General features: G+C 42.5%; 1 protein-coding gene across 1 annotated transcript in view; it reads right to left on the bottom strand.

Moving 5' to 3' along the window:
- KIF13A (kinesin family member 13A) overlaps positions 1-21,079 on the bottom strand; it is a 121,873-nt gene that overhangs the window by 95,547 nt on the left and 5,247 nt on the right. Inside the window, exon 2 of the mRNA XM_081827623.1 lies at positions 4,743-4,803. Coding sequence (XP_081683749.1) covers positions 4,743-4,773 — 31 coding nt within the window. The 5' untranslated portion in view covers positions 4,774-4,803. The remainder of the gene's footprint in view (positions 1-4,742; positions 4,804-21,079) is intronic.

Below are 21,079 nucleotides of genomic sequence, written 5' to 3'. Positions count from 1 at the left end.
ATGCCACCCCAAGACAGGTTTAAGATTTTATTTTTGGGGTGCCTGGGTGGCTCAGTCGGTTACAGACTTTTTTTAGTAATCTCTATGCCCAACATGGGGTTCGAACTTACAACCCCAAGATCAAGATTCGCGTGCTCTACCGACAGAGCCAGCCAGGCGGCCCTCACCAGATTGGTTTTAATTTTTGGCATGAAGATCTATAGAAAAATAGGTTTGTGAAAAATACTCCCCCACTAGGAAGAAAACTGAAACCAAGGGGACTGGAAGTCACTGTTATTTACCAACATGGCACATTTTAGGCAGTGATGAATCATGGACTGATTCATTATCAAGAAGGCCTCAGTTATAATCGGCAGTGATTTAACCATTTACAAAGATCTATTATCTGTATGACACTCTCAAGTGTGGTCAGTGTTCACTACAATAGCTTTATAGTCCTAAATGTGGATCTACGTCTGTGTGTATGAAGATCCATGCAGGGAAGATGAGAGTTTACGTAGAAATACGCCAAGCTTTGGGTCCCTCATTTTTGCAGGTTACTTGTTTTGTTTTTGTTTTCTTCATCCTGGCACAAGCGTTTTTGCTTTAAAGACTCAGACTTATCTGCCAGACAAGCATTATTATGCCTACCTAACCCAAAGGTTATAATAAGAAATAAATACAGTTAAAATGTAAAACGTCTCAGAGCCTGATTCAGGGCAATTCAAACCGCTTAACAAACAAGTCTTTGACTTGCCTCTGAAAAGTCCATTACAACAGCTGTGTGGCCAACATAAAGTGTCTGATTCATGCTTTATCAGAGAGCGAGAGGGGGTCTGAGATCACCCTGGGCCATGTCTCCTCCTCCCACAGATGAGGAAACAGATCCCCCAAGGTGAGCAGCTGGTGGCAAAACTGAGTCTCGTCAATTCCAGTGCGTTCTCTTTCCACAGAGCTGACGGTATTACCCTCAGGACTGTGACAACGTGACCACGACAAAGACGGTAAATAGTGAGTGGCTTACGTACTTTCCGCGGACAGGTCATTTGGTCATCAAATCAACCCTAGGAGATGGAATGATTATCATCCTCATTTAACATGTGAGGAAACAGAGGGGCAGTGAGATTCGGTGGCTCCCCGGGCGGTCTGACGTCGGAGCCCACATTCTCCCTCCCAGCACTCCAAAAGCCCGCTGCTGTGCCATCCAACATGCTACAGACTTGCGTATTTCTACGTGGGACAGCTTGAGAGCGAAGGGTGCTGCGGTCACTTTTAACAAATAGTCAAACGGAACATTCTGACACACCACATGAAACTCAGCGCCCTGCCTCCCTTGGCTCCCTCAATCCCTGTGCTTTCAAGTCTCTCTCCGCTACCCCTCCTTCTCTCTGCCCCCCAAGTTTTGAGAGCCGCCTAGAGAGCTCTTCGTCAGTATCAATGATTCCATTATTCACTGAGCCTGACAAATAGGTCGGTTTCAGGAAATCCATGCTCCCCCTTTTCCATTTCCTCTACTTCCCATCAGAGAATGAAGGCTTCTATCTTAATGTTTCTATTCACCATTAAGAAGGAATTGCAACTTCTTTTTTAATGAAGAGAAGGGAAATCAAGTTAGTATGAAACCAATCAACAAATCTACCAGTAATATACTTAGTAGGCAGCTTATTTACAATGGATACAAACAAACCTGAGAATAGCTAGCAAGAATTTCACTTTTTGCTAAGGTGGTCATTGGATTTGCACAATAATAGGGCTGTCTAAAGAATAAGAATTTCTCCCCACGTTTTGTAAATAGACACTGCTCTATGAGCCGAGAGAGTGCTGTATTTCAGGGCTGAATGGAACATGCTATTTGATGTGATCATGCAAATTAAAAGTAGTAAATTTATTAGGCTCTCAGTAAGTTTAAAAATCATTTTTATCTTTTTAAATATTTCTGAACATACTAATTTGTAACGCAGAGCTCCAGAAATCTTTAGTTTCACATGTCAATTTTATTATCTGTACTTTAAATGAAGTTATTTCCCATTTAAAAAAAAAAGTTTGTTCTGGGGCACCTGGGTGGCTCAGTCAGCTAAGTGTCTGCCCTTGGCTCAAGTCATGATCTTGAAGTCCTGGGATGAGTCCTGCATTGGGATCCCTGCTCAGTGGGGAGTCTGCTTCTCCCTCTCCCTCTGTGCTCTCTCTTTCAAATAAATAAATAAAATCTTAAAAAAAAAAAAAGTTTGTCCTATATTCAGGGATATGTGTTGATACAGTGCAGAAGACCAGAATGGTCTCTGTGGACAATAAGGGAGAATGTGATTCTAGAAGACACGACAAAGAAAAACAACCTCCCTGAAGCATTATTTTAACCACATCATGCAGTAGCCCGTTCTGCACCATATCAGTCAACCAATAATCAGTTTACACTAAGCTCAGTTTAGACTTCAGAATTCTGTTCAGCCCTTCCGGATTTTGTCCTTCCTTGGGTTTTCTATAGCACTCAAAATCTATAAAACAGACAGTTTAACTCAGTATTATCTCAAAATGTTTACTGTTGTTTGTTATGCACACTTTTGCTTTCCACCCAACTTTTTGATTTCTCAAGGGCTTTCCGAGGCTGCACACACAGTAGGGGTTTTGTGGATCCTTAAGGAACCATTCTGAGACCTGCTGGCTCCCTGGGTTATAGAAGAGGAACAGCCCTGGGCCAGGTGGGAGTCACGGAGCAGAGGGTGAGGAAGGTAGATGGAGGATATATAATAAAGGACCCTACATGTAGTCCAAGGAGAATAGATTTTCTCTCTAAGTGGTGAGGAGTCCTTGAGTAGAGTTCTACTTCAGGAACATCTCTCTGGCTTGTATCCTGAATAACATCAGCTGAACAAAGAGTGAGCTCTGCATAGCCACAGCATTTGTTTCTGTTACAGTAGAAAATCATTTACTTTTGTAGTTTATATAAATCCAAAAGCACACACCCAACACCAAAATACACACTGGGCTAACACTCAAAGCAGACTGTTCTAGACTCTGTAGAATTTATTGTCTAAAGTGCTAATGGGCCAATAAAAAGACAAATTGACTACAACCAACATTAAGAAGTACTTATTTACTTCAATGAAATATATTTGCTAAAGGTGTAGGAATGATGTTTGGAAAGAAAGGCTCATTTACTCACTGTGAGCAACAGAAGAAATTTCCCTAGTTCCAGATTAACTTTTGAAAAAATTGTATATCGAATAATTTCTCAAGAAGTTTGCTTTATGTGGCAAGGAAAGCATTGTCAGGAAATAAAATTCCCTACAAGCAAGTGATCTCCTTTTGCTTTCTAGTCTTGTAAGACCTGCATCCTCTCCATCCATCCCTCACTATTCTTTTTAAAAAGCAAATGAGAAAGTCATTCAGCTGATGTTCTTCTTAGTAGAAATGAGGAGAACACATTCATTAAGACTAAATACCTAGGGCGCCTGGGTGGCTCAGATGGTTAAGCGTCTGCCTTCGGCTCAGGTCATGATAGCAGGGTCCTGGGATCGAGTCCCGCATCGGGCTCCCTGCTCAGTGGGGAGCCTGCTTATCCCTCTGACTCTCTCTCTCTCTGTCGCTTATGAATAAATAAATAAAATCTTTAAAAAAAAAAAAAAAGACTAAATACCTAATGGGGTGCCGGGGTGGCTCAGTCGTTAAGCGTCTGCCTTCCGCTCAGGTCATGGTCCCAGGGTCCTGGGATCGAGCCCCGCATCGGGCTCCCTGCTCAGTGGGAAGCCCGCTTCTCCCTCTCCCACTCCCCCTGCTTGTGTTCCCTCTCTCGCTGTGTCTCTCTCTGTCAAATAAATAAATAAAATCTTAAAAAAAAAAAAAGACTAAATACCTAAGGAAATGGGGACACAATCAAAAGAGTAGTAATCAAACTTCCTTCACGAACAGAAATGCTTCCCTCCTGAGCTAAAGCAATTGTGATAAACTCCTTGGAAGGACCAAGACTCACCAAATAATAAATCAGTAGTCATCTGTGTTCAATGGAATGGGGATGCAATGCCTCAAGGAAGGAACACTAGCAAAACGTGGGGCTGGGAGGTCATGTTTCCCTGTGATTGTGTAGTTTGTATCAACAGTGACTACTAGAACATTCAGGACGTGAGTGGGTCGTGGAAACCAACAGCATCTGTGCTTTGCTCATATCAATGGACAGTGAATCTCCAAAACAGTGACAAGGAATGACATGGCACATTAAACCTCTTCTTCATGTGGTAATCCCAACAGCTACCATTTCTAGCTGGAGATGGTGCCCCAGTATTTCTAACTGTTGGAACACCTCTGAAGATACTAATACCCCCTTTACAGGGAAAGAGCCTGGCGCTTAAAAATAAAAAAACCCGTCCATGACTTCTTAGCAAATTAGTGGCACAGACAGATCCTGAAATCAAATCTTGTTGACTTCAAAGCCACGTGCTAGAACTGGAAAGAATGAGTGTGAATTTTTTTTTTTTTTAAAGATTTTTATTTATTTATTTGACAGAGAGAGAGACAGCGAGAGAGGGAACACAAGCAAGGAGAGTGTGAGAGGGAGAAGCAGGCTTCCTGCGGAGCGAGGAGCCTGATGCGGGGCTCGATCCCAGGACCCTGGGATCATGACCTGAGCGGAAGGCAGACGCTTAACGACTGAGCCACCCAGGCGCCCCATGAATGTGAATTTTATGGGGAAAAACAGAACTGCCGAATAAAGAAAACAGACGAAGAGGACTGAGGCCCAAAAATCAAGTGAAGAGAGAGAGCCAACTTACCAGCATATTTTGTAGTATTAGATTCATCCATGGACCAAAAGCAATAATCAAAGGCAAATACCTGAATGAAAGAACAAATTATTAAAGATTAATTAACTTCTATGAGTAAATCAGACTACAAAAAAAAAAAAGATTTGCTGATAAACATGAGGGTTCTTGCTACTGTCTGATTAGAAAAAAACACTATAGATTTAATGCTTTATTAATCCTAAAGCTTCTTTTGGACTAAACTGTTGGTTATCTTACTGTATTAGAGTGAGTTGCATACGAAAGTTGCTATTTATCCAGAATGGGAACAACGAGACATCTTAACCAAAAAAATATTTTTAATGATACATTTAGTAAGAAAAAAAAAAAAAAAACCCAAAACAATGACTTCTCACCCAAGTCCACAGTTCCCGCATCTGCTGAAGCCCTTGGCTGGATTCCCAGGCTTTGCTAGTAACATGAAAGTGATCAACTTGCATTTTAATCACCTCCTTCTAGCTTTCTGTGATGGTACCATTTATAGCCAAAGTTCCAAACTCCCCACATTCCCACCTTGAACTCCATTCTCTCTTTGTTTCAGCATACCATCTTGGGCCAAGTCTTGTTACCAAACCAATAACTCACTCTTGGGTTTATTCGTTTTCTGTAGAGTTACGGAATGACCACTATGTATTGGGAAACGCTGATGCGTCCTGCATTGGGATTCTCATCCAATTTCTGCTTCCATGCATATGACCACCACTCATGTTCCAGCCATCATTTGCAGATGTAGAGGGCAATGCTCCCCAAAGTGTGCTCCAAGAAACAGTCGTTTCAGGAGATATTCCATGAAAAACGATTAAACTGTGTTGCCAATGGTGTACATTTTAGCCTGTTTCCTCAAGGCAATTCCCAATATTAAAGGTTCTGAAAATTTATCCAGCAAAGAAACTCATTTAAATGCTTAATTTTTTATTTCTCCAGTTCATTTTAGTGAAGAGACCCTTTCCTGAGTAACACCTATTAACATGCCTTGAAACTACTGTTTCTCGGTGTACCCCCTTGGCAAACTCTGGCTCAGAGGACTCAGCAGCCACTTTCCTGGGCTCCCTGTTATAGCCTTTTCCCCTGGCAGTCCAAACAGCAAATTACAGACCTCCAACAGACAGGTACCCTCTAGTGCTTAATCATTTCCTAGGGACTACAAGCACTGAGCAAACAGAACCCAAACTCTTTGACCTGGCATTTGATACTGGCCACAATGAGGCATTTCCAGCCCCTGTCCCCCAGCTTCCTTATGCTTCCACTGAACTTGTCTGTACCTTGGAAATGGGAGGAACGATTCCACCCCGTCCTTGTCCTCCTCTTCATTTACACCCTTCAAAATGCTTCCTATTTCTTAAGGCCCGCTTCGACGCAATTTTCCGCCAGGAAACACTTCTCAGTTAAATCCAAAGGAATTATCTCTCTTCCCTGAAATCTTACAATGCTATTTAATCCTTTTTCTTGCCACTCTTATACCAGTGACCTGTTTTCCATTTATCAGGGTAGGTGATCCATGCATATTTTTTACCTCCACTGGTAGACGAAGTTCCTTGAAGGCAGGAACCATACCCAATTCATACTTGTATCTTACAGTGTTCACAGTAGTTATTTATAGCTACTTATTGAATGATTAATGGTACTGAGACCTTGCAAGAAAGCAGGTACTTTCTAAATCCTAAAAAGACTAAGTTATGTTCTGAAGAGTTTCAGCCCTGCATGCACACTGTTAACCACCGACGCAGGTACATACAAGGTACTCAGCTTGCATCATCAATCTCAAATCCAAACTCAAATTTTGCTACTTATACACACTTATTCACTCTGGTCTTACAGTAACCAAGGCTACAACGAACAGTAGTTTCAGCCAACAAGAGTGTGGGATATTTACTGCATTTCAGGGCTTTTCCCGTGACTCGAGAGGCCACACAGGCGAAATCCAGTTAATCTTCCTGTCTCTAGGCAGCACTGAACTTCTCCTGAGACATGATGATCTGACTTGTTTTCAAACGTTTCCAGGTAAGGAGATTCCACAACCTAGCTTTAATGGCATCTTATAACACTTAAGTTCCATTCTCAGGACATTTTTCCCTTCCTTTTGACCTAAGTCAACTCTCCTTACTTTAAATGGCCAAGAGAGGCTATTTTCCATTTTTCTATTATCTTCGTTGTTTTCCTCTAGAGTCTCAGTGAATTCCTCTTAGTAGTTGCTATATACAGTGAAATATCATTTATTCCCCATATGTTGATGTTTCATACCTAAAACTTTCTTTTAACCATTTGCTACTTTGTATACAGAGCAAGAAAGCGAGGGAAGTACAGTCACAGTTATGCTACTTGAAATAAAATGGAATCCTCCCCAAATTTTGGGGGTCTACCTCTCAGTAACAATCATTCCCTATTCTGTGCCAACGTCCATTTCTGAAAGCTAATAAAGTCAGTTTTGCTCATAAAAAGGGAGAAAACAAAATTTTTCATTTTAAGCATCTGCCTCCTAAAATTCAGACAAATGTTAAAATCCCACAGAGCAGTTTTAAAAACAAACAAACAAACAAACAAAAACAAAACAAAACAAAAATTCCGCAGAGGAGGAAAGGCCCATGATAGGACTGGTGAAGGACTACTTTTTGCTTGCCAAATACTGAACTCTCCTTGACCTGAATTATGTCTCGAATTTCACAACCTTTGATCACAGGCATTTTAGAATGGCCATTTCTCAAACCATGGAGTACAGGTATGTAGTACATATTTGCGATTCAGAAAGCTAAAGCCCAGACGTCTGAGGGATTTCCCTAAAACTCAAGGCAAGTGAACAGAAAAACTGTTATATTTTTCTCCTTTAATGCAGGCTACAAGTGATCCTTCCTTCCATGAAATTCTACTGACTTCGGAGCTCCTGTGGAGTTCACATGTGGTTCTATTGGATGCCTCAGTTCCTGTGCGTGGGTCTTCCCTCCACTTGCAACATGAGCTCCTTGCAGACAGGGACTATGTTTCGTGAACCTCATCATGCCTGGGTCAGGATCTCATACAGAGCAACCACTGTAAGTAGCATTTTCTCAATAAACAAACATCATACCAGGAGAAGGAGCTGGAACACAGACACGAGCACAGAACAGATGTGAAAACTGGTATGAAGAAGCAGAAGTTCGGGGCCCCTGGGTGGCTCAGTCGGTTAAGCGTCTGCCTTTGGCTCAGGTCATGATCCCGGAGTTCCAGGATCGAGCCCCACATCGGGCTCCCTGGTCAGAGGGAAGCCTGCTTCTCCCTCTGCCCCTCACCCTGCTTGTGCTCTCTCTCTCTCTCAAATAAATAAATAAAATTATTAAAAAAAAAAAGCAGAAGTTCAACTGCAAGATATATTTTTAGATGTTTCATTATTTTCATATGCATGTTTCTTTTCTTTTTTTTTTTTTTAGTGCACAAGTGGAGGGGGAGGGGCAGAGGGAGAGGGAGAGAGAAAATCTCCAGCAGACTGCCCACTGAGTGCAGAGCCCAACGTTGATCCACAACCCCGAGATCATGACTGAGTTGAAATCGAGAGTTGGAAGCTTAACCAAGTGAGCCACCCAGGCAGCCCTCATATGCATGTTTTTGAGCGAACTTGGTTCCTTCAATGGTCAAGTACAAATCTGGTCATGAGATGAGCACTAGGGTCCACTTTGGCACCGTTATTCCATGGCTCATGTATAATTTGTAGCTTGCATAGAGATTAGAACACTTATTTGCTGTTAGAACAATTAGTTCTTATGATTGTTATTAAAACAGTTTCAAGGGTATTCAAAATAATTTGTCTTACGGAGTCCAATCATTTCTCTTGCAATCTTGTTAGTCCTATACACTATTCACAAACTATTATCCTTCTTTTCATGGCCAAATTTAATTATAATTTAATCACAAAAGGTTTATAACAAAAGGGGACATGATTTTCTTTGGTCTCAGAGAAGTTTTGCTCTTCCAATACAAAACCCACTGACATGTCAAAAGAGATAATAAAACCATTTTCTTGAGAGCTATTCCTTAGAAAATGACCACCTCAAATTAAAAAAAAAAAATTCATCTTTTTCAAAGCCATCACATTATATTAAAGAAATATGTTATTTAAGACTTCAAGGTCATTTCATTAAAATTCCTAAATGCATATTTTCATCTATTCATTACGAAGTTACTAGCATCCCAACTGGAGCATGGGAATGGGGGACTTCTTAAATGCATACAACTGACTAAAAAAATTAATTTCCTATTTTGTCAATGCCAATCCACATTGTGAGCATTTTTTGTAAAGGCACCCATACCTTTCAAGAGCCTTCAATTAGATAGAGTCAAAAGGACAGATAATCTCCCTTTGTTTTTAAAATCTGAAAGCCATTATCTTCATTGTTTTCAAGAAAATTTTACTCTACCTTCTCAAACTCCTACTCCTTCCTCTTAGTTTGCAACTTGTAAAACCCCTACCAGCATTTAATTCCCTGCAGCTTGCTGTTCACGTCTGTTCCACCTTCATCGCTCTCTTAAAAATGTTAGCTTTGCATCTTTGTGAACAACTGAACATCTAGTAAAGTTACAACAAGCCGTTCTTAATAAGTTAAATGTGTTGACTGATACATATTCTGAGGCAAAGGAGCCCCAGGACTTAGGAGCAGGATGCAACATAGTCAAACTCTGGTCGTATCTAAATATCCTCACCATAGTCAAACTCTGGTCCTATCTAAATGTCCTATGTCTGATGGCATTTCAACAAAATACAATTTTTAAAAATTTTAAAAATGCAAGAAAGATTTTAAAAATTTTTAAAAAATTTTTAAAAATGCAAGAAAGAATTTTCTTTGTTTCCTTGAAGAACCAGAAGGCATCGGCGTTCTAAGAAACGTGATCTGTAATCATTTTCTGACCCATAAAAGCCAAACATGCAGGAACTTGCAATTCCAACTACCTTCCATTCATCCTTCCTAGTTGTGTGCATTCACCAGTAAGTTCTCCAGTTGTACAATGATTAATCCACAAAGCAATCAACAAATAACTATTTGCCACCCCTGTCAATTGGAACTCAAATATGTATTAGGCATGTTGTTTGTACTCCAGTTGTTTATAGTCTAGCTAAAAATAACAACATAAACAATTATTTTAATATGTCTCATACCCCCTTTTCCAGGCAGAAAGTGATTAACCCCAAATTATACCAAGATAATTTAATTTTATGTAAAGAAATATTTCTAGGTGTGCCTGGGTGGCTCAGTTAGGCATCTGCCTTCAGCTCAGGTCATGATCTCAGGGTCCTGGGATCGAGCCCCGCATCAGGCTCCCTGCTCAGCGGAGAGCCTGCTTCTCCCTCTGCCCCTCCCTACCACTCATGGTCTCTCTCTCTCTCTCAAATAAATAAAATATCTCAAAAAAAAGAAATATTCTACACATATTCATCAGATTTTTGGCAGTGAGTAAAAGCCGACTCCCTTTCAATTTCTCCAAATTAAAATCTTTCAATGACATCTCAAATGTCACTTTTTAATTTTTATTTTTTTAAAGATTTTATTTATTTGACAGTGAGAGAGGGAACACAAGCAGGGGGAGTGAGAGAGGGAGAAGCAGGCTTCTCGAGGAGCAGGGAGCCCGATGTGGGGCTCGATCCCAGGGCCCTGGGATCATGACCTGAGCCGAAGGCAGATGCTTAATGACTGAGCCACCCAGGCACCCCTCAAATGTCACTTCTTTATGAAAACTCTCTTAAGGATACTTACTACTCTGAATTTCTTATTTGTCTAACCAGAGTTCGTGTATGTGTGGTGGGGGCGTGTGTGTGAGAGAGAAACAGAGATTCATTCCTTTTGTTCTGCTACGTGATTAATTCTCAGAGGCCAAGATTTTGGTTTTCCTAATGTTTTATTGTCCATAATTCCACCAAACCAAAAAACAAACAAACAAACAAACTGAGAATTTACTTTGTAAAGCAACTTCTTGGCAAATTTCCTTTTAATTAAATGATCTTGTAAATCTGTTTTCACGTACGATGGCTGCTGAAAACAGCGCACACTGGTTGGTGTACCCTTCAGCTGTACGTATAAGACACCACAATGGTACCTTGTCAAAGTCTCTGTTTTCATTCAACTATGGAAGTGACAAGACTAGTGTCACCCTAGAGACATGAGGTGTGTTTACTGGATTCCCACCCCTGTCACGAGAAGACAGGGGCATGCTCCCCTATTCATCTATTATGTCCAGAGTCAGCCAGATCTTCAGCTCTCAGAGTTCTCACCAATGACCAAGAAATCCTCTGGGCGTATTAAGGACAGTGGGAAGTCTGGGGGGCAAAGGGAAGAAAAGAGAATGCAGACCTATGAAGGAATCCCTCCTTCCTGTAACTATCTCCCTCTCCTCACTGCCCTCCCCAGGGGGCTATAGCTCATTCTTCAAGTCCTGCCCAAAGGTCGCCTCCTCCAATGTTTCCTCAACTTCCCTCCTACGTGCTGTCTTAGTCAAAAGCGTTAGCTCTCTAACACACCCTCTACTGAAATAACTACCCATTTTACATTCAGTTGGGATTGTGGGAATTCAAACAAAATACCTGCCAATACGATGCTTGGTGTGTAATAGTAACTCAGTGTCGGCAGCTACCATGATCAGCATTAACAACATCTACTAGTGGACTCCTCTCCCCAGACAGCAGTAGAATTACTACTTGTGGAGTGTATATTATGTACCAGGTACCATTCTCAGTGTTTTAGAGTCTAATCCAGCTGGGACCTCCCCCAAGCCAGGGACCGTGCTGATTCATTTCTTTCCTTCCTACAGGTACAGATGCAGTAGATAGCTTGATTTGCTTCATCAAGTAAAGAGAGAAAAGTAAAAAGGCAGCTAAAGTGCACATGGCCATGAGTAGAAGAGATCCTATAGTTCCTGAGCTCTGTAGCAAAAGTATCAATGCAAAGCACACCACCCCTACCTCCCAAATCCAGAATGGGAAGGGCTTCCCACCCTGCGTTGACGTGCTTTGCTTTGCATGAAGGAGTGTGTTCCTCTCCTCTCTTTCTATACGGCCACCCTCCTCTCTTTGCACAATTCATCCACTGTTCACATCTGCAGACCCAGCTGCTATCGACAGCCTGTCCTGGTAACTATCTACTTTGAAACTAAGCCTGAGATCTCTTCGCAAACCCCCATTTCTCCAGTTTTATAAATACTGCCTTGCGAATGTTCAATTCTGTCAAGTTGGAAGACCACAATTAATATGAAAGACAAGGGCGAAATCTGTTCACATTTCACCACACTGAACTGAACTGAATCCGACCAAGAAAAAAAAAATTACTGTATTTCATGGCATGTTGAAATTTTCCTTTTAGTGCCAAGCTTCAACACTTTTCCCTTTCATCTTTCTCCTAAGTCAGAGATGTGAAGAGTCATTAAAAAAAAAAAAAGAAGGGTTGGCTGTCGTTCACCTTGAAGAAGCTGGGCTGAAACGGAAAGGAGAGCGGGTCACTGAAGTATGTCTGATCCCCTGAACCTTCGCCGACTGCTGCGATCTGCACGAGCAGCTTTGCCAGCACTGTACCTGAGCATATCTGCTCCTGCTCACCATCACGGTCGCCCTGACTCCGGGTGCGTTCTACTGAAAGACGCCCCTTTCCCACTGAACCGCTGTCTTTCTGCAGTGTGATGAATCCTCTTCTTCACTTATGCCTGGAGGAGCACGGCAAACAACGTCTTGAGTTACACAGTACGGCCCGATTGTGAAGAGGTCCAGCATCCTAAAGGCTCAGCGCAAGACAACAGCATCTGCCGCACGCCGACGGGCCAACGAGCCAATGAGGCAGTGCTCCCGATCTCAGGGGATTCGCGATCTGCTGTAGGCAAGTGCCACTCTGCACGGCAGCTGGAATTTCTAAGGGTGCCTGGGGAGGTGGCTCTTCAAAGACCTGGTTTGTCTTTGTCATAAGCATCTACGGAGCTAAGAGCCTCCCACTTGTCAAGCCCTCACACTCGAATAGAGGGAAGTCACCAAGAAAAGGGAACAGTGTGGTATGTAGAAGGCAGTGTAGACCTACAAGGATGAACACACTGTGGGGCGGGGGTGGAGGAAGTGGGGCAAGGCTCAGGTTTCTAGAGAAGGCAAAGCTGGGGCTGAACTTCGACAGATCATTAAAAAGACAAGTAGGAAAGGCATTCCAGGTAAAGGGGAAGCCGGCAAGCAATGGAGAAAAGGTGAGCGTGACTGGAGTAGTTTGCAAGAGCAGTGGGCAGGGGAGCAAAAGTGAAGAACGGGGCGAGCCAGCTGCGGGAGACTGTGCACCTTACAGAGAAGCCTGGGCTTTAGCGTGCTGGCACATGACGGGGCCACATTCTCACTCTGGAAGGACCACTGTGGCAAGAATGTGGATGCTGGACTGAATGGGTAGAAAGCCAGGGAGCAAGAGGCCAATTAGCAAATCATTATGATGAAGGTAAAAGGTTTTAATTCTTAGCCTCAACGGAGATGGAAAGAAGCTGTAGTGAAAGTCACCTTTTGCGGGGGGGGTGGGGGGGGCAGAACCCCATACCTTATTTATTTGAGAAATAGCACCTTTTCTTTGGAGAACTGTACAACTACCACTCCAGCCACTTGGTTCCCAGGAGGTACTGCCATGTTCTTATGGGGCATATATAATCATATATTCAATATATGCTTGCTCGGGGGAGAAGGCAGGAAGAAGCACACAGGGGCTCAAAGTGGACCACTCAATTCCCTAACCTCTTGGCCATAGTTAACTGGTCCTAAAGCGAGTGTCTGACTTGGGATTTTTGGATTTGGGACAAAGGAAGCCAAACCAGTCTCTCTGACATGACTGGAGTTGTAAAATCTGGGACATGTTGAGGCCATGTTTCTAACCACATGAACCAGAGAGCAGACACAGCTGGACAGCAGTGAGAGGGAGAAATGAAGGGGCCCATATGGGAATGGAGACAGGAGATGGGGAGATAGGGAGAAGCGACTGCATGTGAACCCCAGCCACTTCCTGTCCTTGAGTCCAGACATCTCAGACTCATTCTAATCTTACGATCCATCTAGCTTGAGTTCCGGTCACTTTCAGCTGATAGACTCCCAACTACTAGCAGAAGAAAAAAACATGAGAGATGGTAAAGGAAGAAGTAACTAGGCTGGGTCACCCTTGAATATAGGACTAAAGGAAGGGTGTGAATATTAAAGGCCTGTGGGAAGAGGTACCAAGAGCGAAAACCATCCAGAGTTTCAATAAATTTGAAAGTAGGAGCGAGTTTTCCCAATCCCAGACCAATATCATAACAGAGCACAGAGCTTCCCATTTTACACCGTAAACGTACAAACCAGTGGTGCATAAGCAATGCAGTACTAATTGAATTCCAACTCATTGCAATACTCCATTCTCGTCATGTTTAATCCCTTTAGCATTCAGTTCTAAAATCTGCTTCACGAGAGGCTGAGGGACGGAGGGGGAGGGTCACAGATGTACAATCTGGGCTACTCTCTTTCTGGTTCTTTCATGCTCTGATTGCTCCACCTCAAATAAACTAGCCACCCGGATAACTTCGCCAACAACACATTCACAGGGTGATTCAGGTGTTTTTAACACAAGAGTATTTCTTCATCCACAAAAACAGCCCAAAAGATAAACTAAATAAATGCACGATCCTATCTGCGGTCTCTAATAAATGATGGTTGTTGCTCATTAAAAAGGAAAAGAAGTAATAAAACCCAGATTGAATTTGAGTCACCCAGACATCGCCTACCATGAGCAATCTCTGGGTCTGGTTTAGAACTGCCAGTAGCTCATCCCCTGTGTCTATCACCCCTGCTCTGTCCAGCACACAGAGGAGGCGGTGGGGTGGACTCCAAGGCCCCAGGTCACCAGAGATGGAGGACCCAAGGTACTCCAGGGATTGTAAACATTTATTGTGCAGTCAGATCAAACTGGGAAGCCTGGCAGAGTTCACTCTATCGGGGATGACCCAGGCCCAGAGGTGGGAGAGATTCCTGAGAGTCTGCCTGGTCCAGTAGGTTTTGACTGTTCTGGATTTGGAGGTGGATCAGTGCCAAGAAGCAAGGGAGATGGATCTCTTTTTATCCTGGCACCTGTAGTCTGTGCATCTGGTACCTGGTCAGCTGTATCCCTGGACATCTGGAGAAGCACACAACTACAGTGGGCACATCTGGCTCTGAACAATGCCAGGGAGAAGGAGAGAGGGGAGGCAGAGCCTATAGAAATTTCAATACAGGGGCTCCTGGGTGGCTCAGTCGTTAAGCGTCTGCCTTCAGCTCAGGTCATGATCTCAGGGTCCTGGGATCGAGCCCTACACCACATTCCCTGCTCAGTGGGGAGTCTGCTTCTCCCTCTCCCCCTCCCCCTGCTTGTGCTCTCTCTCAAATAAATGAATAAAATCTTAAAAAAAAAAAAAAGAAAGAAAGAAATTTCAATACAGAAACATATAGCACCGTGTTTCTGAGGATTTTTTGTTTCTTGGGATTTTTTTTTTACAAATGTGACCTGGAATGACACAGTGTAGTGGACTGTCCTACTCTTCCAGATTAGTCGCTGTCCTCCCAGTAAGAAGATTCCACAGCCCTGCCTACTGCCATGTGACTGCAGTGCTTCTGGTCGGAGGAACAGGATTCCTGACCTCCGGCCAGCAGGCTCGGCCACACGACTCGCTTCGGCCAATGAACCGTGGATGAAGAGATGCTGTGGTCCCAGCCAGAGAAGAGACCACCGCAGGGTTCTCTTCCTCTCTCCTCCGCCACAGGAAGAGCACATCCCAGCCAGGGGCTGCTCCTTCGGCCTGGGGGCCAGGCTGGAGTCACGTGGTGCAGAGCCACCGCAGACTTCAGCGGACACCGAGCACCTGAGAACTAAACCTTGGCTGTTTCAAGCCACTGAACTTTCAAGGCTGTTACTGCTGCCTCACGTAGCATAAGGGGACCCACACGCAAAGAGGTTATTATGAAGTGAACCAAGACTGCTACAGGTGACTCCATTAAAACTGCTTCCAGGTTTGGTGAATGCATCCGTGTGCCAGAAGGGGGACACACCCCAACTCCAGAGGAACAGAAGTTCCTGTGCTTGGGACCCTTCCAGACCTAGCCCTACATACCTCTTTGTCTGGGTGCTCAACTGTACCCTTTATAACAAACCAGTAAACCTAAGTAAATGTGTCCCTGAGTCTTACAATAAGGCATTCTAGCAAATTACTGAAGCTGAGGAGGGCGTCCTGGGAAGCCCTGATTTGTAGCAAAGTCAGAGGGAAGTACGGGTAATCTGGGGACACACTACTTGTGATTATTGTGCCTGAAGTGAGGGCAGTCTTCTGGGACTGAGCCTTTAACCCGTGCCATCTGGGCTAGCTCTGGACGGCGAGTGTCAAAGCTGAATTGCCTTATAGGATATCCACTTGTTGTCCAAAGAGAATTAGAGAATCATTTATTGTGGAAATGCCACATGTTCAGATCAGTGTTGTGACTAGAGAAACAATTTCCTTTAACATCAATTACTTTGTTTCTGTTCCTCAAATACATCTTGATTGCTATCCCATATCTTTGCCTTTTGAAATCATACCCGTACGTGAAGATCCTCCTCGAGCCCCACTTGTAGTTATGAAGCCTTTCTTCCTCGGAACTCATAAAATATTGAACCAGTGAATGATGTTTATCATAATCTATTTTCTATTACCTACAGGGCTGAAGGTTTATTTATTTGTTTTTAAAGATTGTATTTATTTCTCAGAATGAGAGAGAGAGAGAGAGCACAAGCAGGGGGAGTGGCAGGCAGAGGGAGAAGCAGGCTCCTCACTGAGCAGGGAGCCCAACACAGGACTCGATCCCAGGACCCTGGGATCATGACCTGAACCAAAGCAGATGCTTAACCAACTGAGCCACCCAGGCATTCTGGGGCTGAAGGTTTAATCCTCCTTTCTACATTTGGATTTGTAGAGGGCAGGGACCACGGGTTTAATCACCTCGTGAACCCTACAACCTCCTCATACAAGACTTTTCACCAATGTTCTCAATTAATAGTTGTCTACTAAATGACTTTTGAAAGCATAAGAAAAAAAAATTACTCCTAGGAAAAACACACAGCAGGAAGGTGATGCTAACACGGAGTTTGTGCAGTACACCACTCCGAGACACAGATATAAAGGCAGAAATGTAAGCGATGGCTGCAGAGCTGCTGCATTTACCTGATGGCAGCTAGCACAAGGCTCAGGACGGATGCTGAAAAGATGTTCCATCCTCAGCCATGCGTTTGGCTGCAAACAGTGCCGTCCAACAGAAATATAATGTGAGCCACGTATGTAATTTAAAACTGTTTTCAGACACACATTAAAAAAAATAGAGATAAAATCAAATTTTAGTATTTTTTATTTAACCTGATCTATCCAAAATATTCACCTTATGTACTTTTTCTCGTACTACGTCTTTGACATCTGATGTGCCTTCTGCATGTGTGACGCATCTCAGTCCTGAGCAGCCACAGGCGCATGCTCGAAAGCCACATGGCTGCACGGCGGCTGTCTGGACAGCGTAGGTCTAGAACTCCTCTCAGCTGAGGCCAACCCTTGGTTTTCAGAAAGTCACCAAGTGAAGTGGGAGAGGCAACAGAAAATGACAGTAGTCATAAACTGTGAAAAGTGAATGAGATGGCATAAGCTGTGCATCGTAAGACTGTCCCCTCCTTTCTTCTGAGCAATTTCTACAAAGTCAGATTTTTGGTACACGGGTATGACTCTTCAAAGGATACTACTACACCTGCACTGTAATGTCATTTTCTTCCGCTCACGATTTGCCAACAAAATTATGGAAATACAGGAGGGATCGAACACCTTGAAGTTCAGTAGTTCCTAACCACACTTATAAATAAAATAAAAAAGCATTTGAAGTGAGTTTAATTAACAACATCAAATTGTTCAAATAAATCATACATTTCTGAGGTATTAAACATAATGATGAAGAGTTAAAGAAAAAAAAGGAAACTGAGTAAAAAAGGAAGTGATCTTGCAGACATTTACATCTTCCCCAAACTCTTCGTTCTTATTGCTTCCTCCTATCTTTGCTCCATAAAACTCAACAAACAGAAAACCTGATTTACACCCACGTGGTGTAACAGAAAGTACAGGCGATCAGAAGGCCTAGGATTGGAGCCAAGCTCTGTCACTGGATGGTTCTGGCCAAATTCACTCCTTCCCATCAATCTCCTCTTTGAATAAGAGGGTCTGAATGGTCTGAGGTCAGAAACTTACTCTAGCCCTGCAGTGCTCACTTGGCACACGGAAGGTGTTCAATAAACACTGAGAGAGAGGAGAAAACAGGAAAAGGAGGAAGAATTCACTTGTTTTTCTGTGTGTTTCAATGTAGCTCCTCAGGAAAGACACTTGTGCCAGATATGACAACGCATGAGAAGTGAAGGTTCCTAGAACGTGCCAGACATTCTGAGGGCCAAAAGGGAGAACTGGAACCGGCTCCTTTCTAAAGGCAAAGCTACTGAGACTGAGGACATTTCCCTGTTCTTCAGCAACAGAGCACGCATACTGGCATAATTAGATAGTGATTCTCCACACACACGTGTCTTCTCCCTCTGTACCACCTCCTGCCAAAATCCAAAGTTTATGAGAAGGTGGCTGAACGAACAAGCAATTAATATATCTAAGACAAAAATCTGGACACAAAACTAGTCACACTGATAAGGAAAAACACACCTACCTCCACACTGAAAATTAGGAGGCAAAGCCTCTTTGTTTTTCATTTTGTTTCGTTTTAACAAGGAGGCATAAAGCAGGTATCTCCATGTTTGTCTAAAAGCTTTCTTTTTAAGGGAAACAGGACACACTCCTATAAACATTGCTTAAGAGCTACTGGCAAGAGGATTAAAGGTATGTGCTTGGACTATGCTAAAATTAATGTCTCTCTGTTCAGGAGTACACACTTACAAAATTTAACACTTGCCAAAGAGAAAAGTCCAAATACATAGCATAAGGCAATTTATACAAATACAAATTTCCCTTTCCATCCTAACATGCGACATACACACGCTATAAAAAAAAAAAAAAAAATTCCATCTAACTTTTAAAAGTCAACCAGAAAAATAGCTTCATCTTTTCCTGGCCTTAACACTAGAAAAAATAACTTTTAGAACAAAAGAAACCTAATTTGGAAAGAACCAGTGTCTAAGTATCCTCCTGGATGCCACCACCACCAGCTGGGCCACAGTGAGTGTCTGGTTTCCCTTTATTTTTATTGGTTCTTCCTCCTCTCCCCATTCTCCAGAGCAGGATGAGTCCCAAGGCCCAGTTTCTATTCTCTCATGTCCTCTGTTCCTCTTAATCCTCTCTTCCTTGACAACATAATAGATACCTCTTCCTTCCACCTCCTCTCTCCTCCTTACCAGATTTTCCCCAACCTTCCTAGGGCAGAGACTGCAAACCTTGCATAATCACTAGGCGTCGATATCAGATGCTTTGCCAATTTCTCCCAATTCAACCCATTCTAAAACCCAACCCATCAACTTCTCCCTGCACCAAACCAGCTCTTTCTTCTTGAGTTCCTGCTGGATTGTCAGTCACTCTGTTTCAAACTCCAAAGTCCACTCTGACTCTCTTTGTTATATTGTCTCTTATATGCTCTCAGGATCCAAGTACTGGATACTCTATTTCTGCAACATTTTGATAATGTGACCCTTCTCTTCTCCAGTCCCCTGGCACTGCATCAGCCCCGGCCCTTATTACCTCTTTTCTGGCAGATTTTATGGAATGCATCTCCAGCTGCCTACCTCCTCCAACCAAAACCAATTTATTTTATATTCTGCTTTCACATTAACCTACTGAAACAGAGCCTCAACTAGCCCACTGCTTTGGTCAAAATAGGCGGTAGAGAGACACTGAAGGTATCAAGGGCCAAGCCTGGCATCCAGGCCTTCCAGAGCTGGATTTGCATTCAACCTCTTTCTAGATGAGCCACCCAAGACTCCCCTTCATGTCCAACTTTGTGCCTTATCATTCCATGAACACAGTTGACACTCTTCTCTTGGCAGATCCATCTACAATCAAATGACCAAATATATGTGAGGCTTTAATAAAAAGGTTTTGTGTGCTTTTCATTAAGTATATCCCTAAGTACTGAAGGTCTCTGAAGCTACTGTAAATTATTGGGCTTCTGTTAAATTTTATTTTCTAATTGTTTATCACAAGTATAGAAAAATACAATTTGTATTTTGACCTTTTTCCTGCCACCTTGCCATTTGTAAGTTCTAGGAACTTGTTTGGAGACTTCTTAATGTTTCGAAGTATGTGACTATATTGCCTATAAATAAAGACGCTTTTGTTTCCTCCTTTCCAATCTGAATATCTTTAATTTCTTTTTCTTGCCTTATTGCACTGGCCAGGACATGCAGTCAATGCTAAATGGAAGTGGCTAAAACAGTATCTTTGCCTTATTCCCTATCTTAGGTGTAAAGTGGTCAGTCCTTCACCAAGTATGATGACAGCTATAGATTTTGAATGGATGCCATTTACCACATTAAGTTTCTGCATCTCTAGCTTGCTTCAAGTTTGTATCATAAATAAGTATTAAATTTTGTCAAATGTTCTTTTTCTGCATCTACTGAGATGAGCACATGGTTTTCCTTTTTTATTTTGTTGGTATGATAAATTTACATTTTTTTTAATAATTATAATAGACTATTTTTAAAGCAGTTTTAGGTGTACAGAAAAACTGAGCAGATGGTGCAGAGGTCCCATATACCCCCTCTTTTTTGGGTACCCCCCATCAGTTTCATCTATTAATAACTTGATTAGTGTGTAATATTTGTTATAATTGATGAACCAATACTGATAAATAACTACTAACCCCCACAATTTACATTAGGGTTCACTCTTTTGAGCTATACAGTTCTATGAGTTTTGATAAATGCATAATGTCATATATCCCCTATTATAGTATTATACAAAATGGTTTCAATGCCCTAACATCCCGTGCTTCACCTGTTCCTCCCTTCTCTCCTCCCACTCCCCCGGCAACTGCTGATTTTTTTTTCTCTTTGAAGGCAACCAAGTTTTCACTGAATTTAATTTAGATTTAAAGTGAATCTGGCATATTGTAAGTACTGAGTTAAAGATAGATACTATTAATAGTAACAATGGAAATGGGATTCTAAGAGTATAGTAGCAGGGATGAATATAAAGAATATGAGACCTTTCCTGCACAACAGCTGGGTAGGAATGGTGCTAACTTAACCAAATATTCAAAATGACACCCCCTCCCTTCTCCTAATCAGTACTCTTACCTTAGAATATTTCTTAGTAAAATGTGCAAGATCCTTATACATAGTAGAAACAGT

This window comes from Leptonychotes weddellii, chromosome 8, assembly GCF_054177405.1.
Source record: "Leptonychotes weddellii isolate Sample4059 chromosome 8, ASM5417740v2, whole genome shotgun sequence".
NCBI classification, from domain to species: Eukaryota; Metazoa; Chordata; class Mammalia; order Carnivora; family Phocidae; genus Leptonychotes; species Leptonychotes weddellii.
Note: the sequence above shows the minus strand (reverse complement) of the source record. Positions and strands in the feature narration are given on the sequence as shown.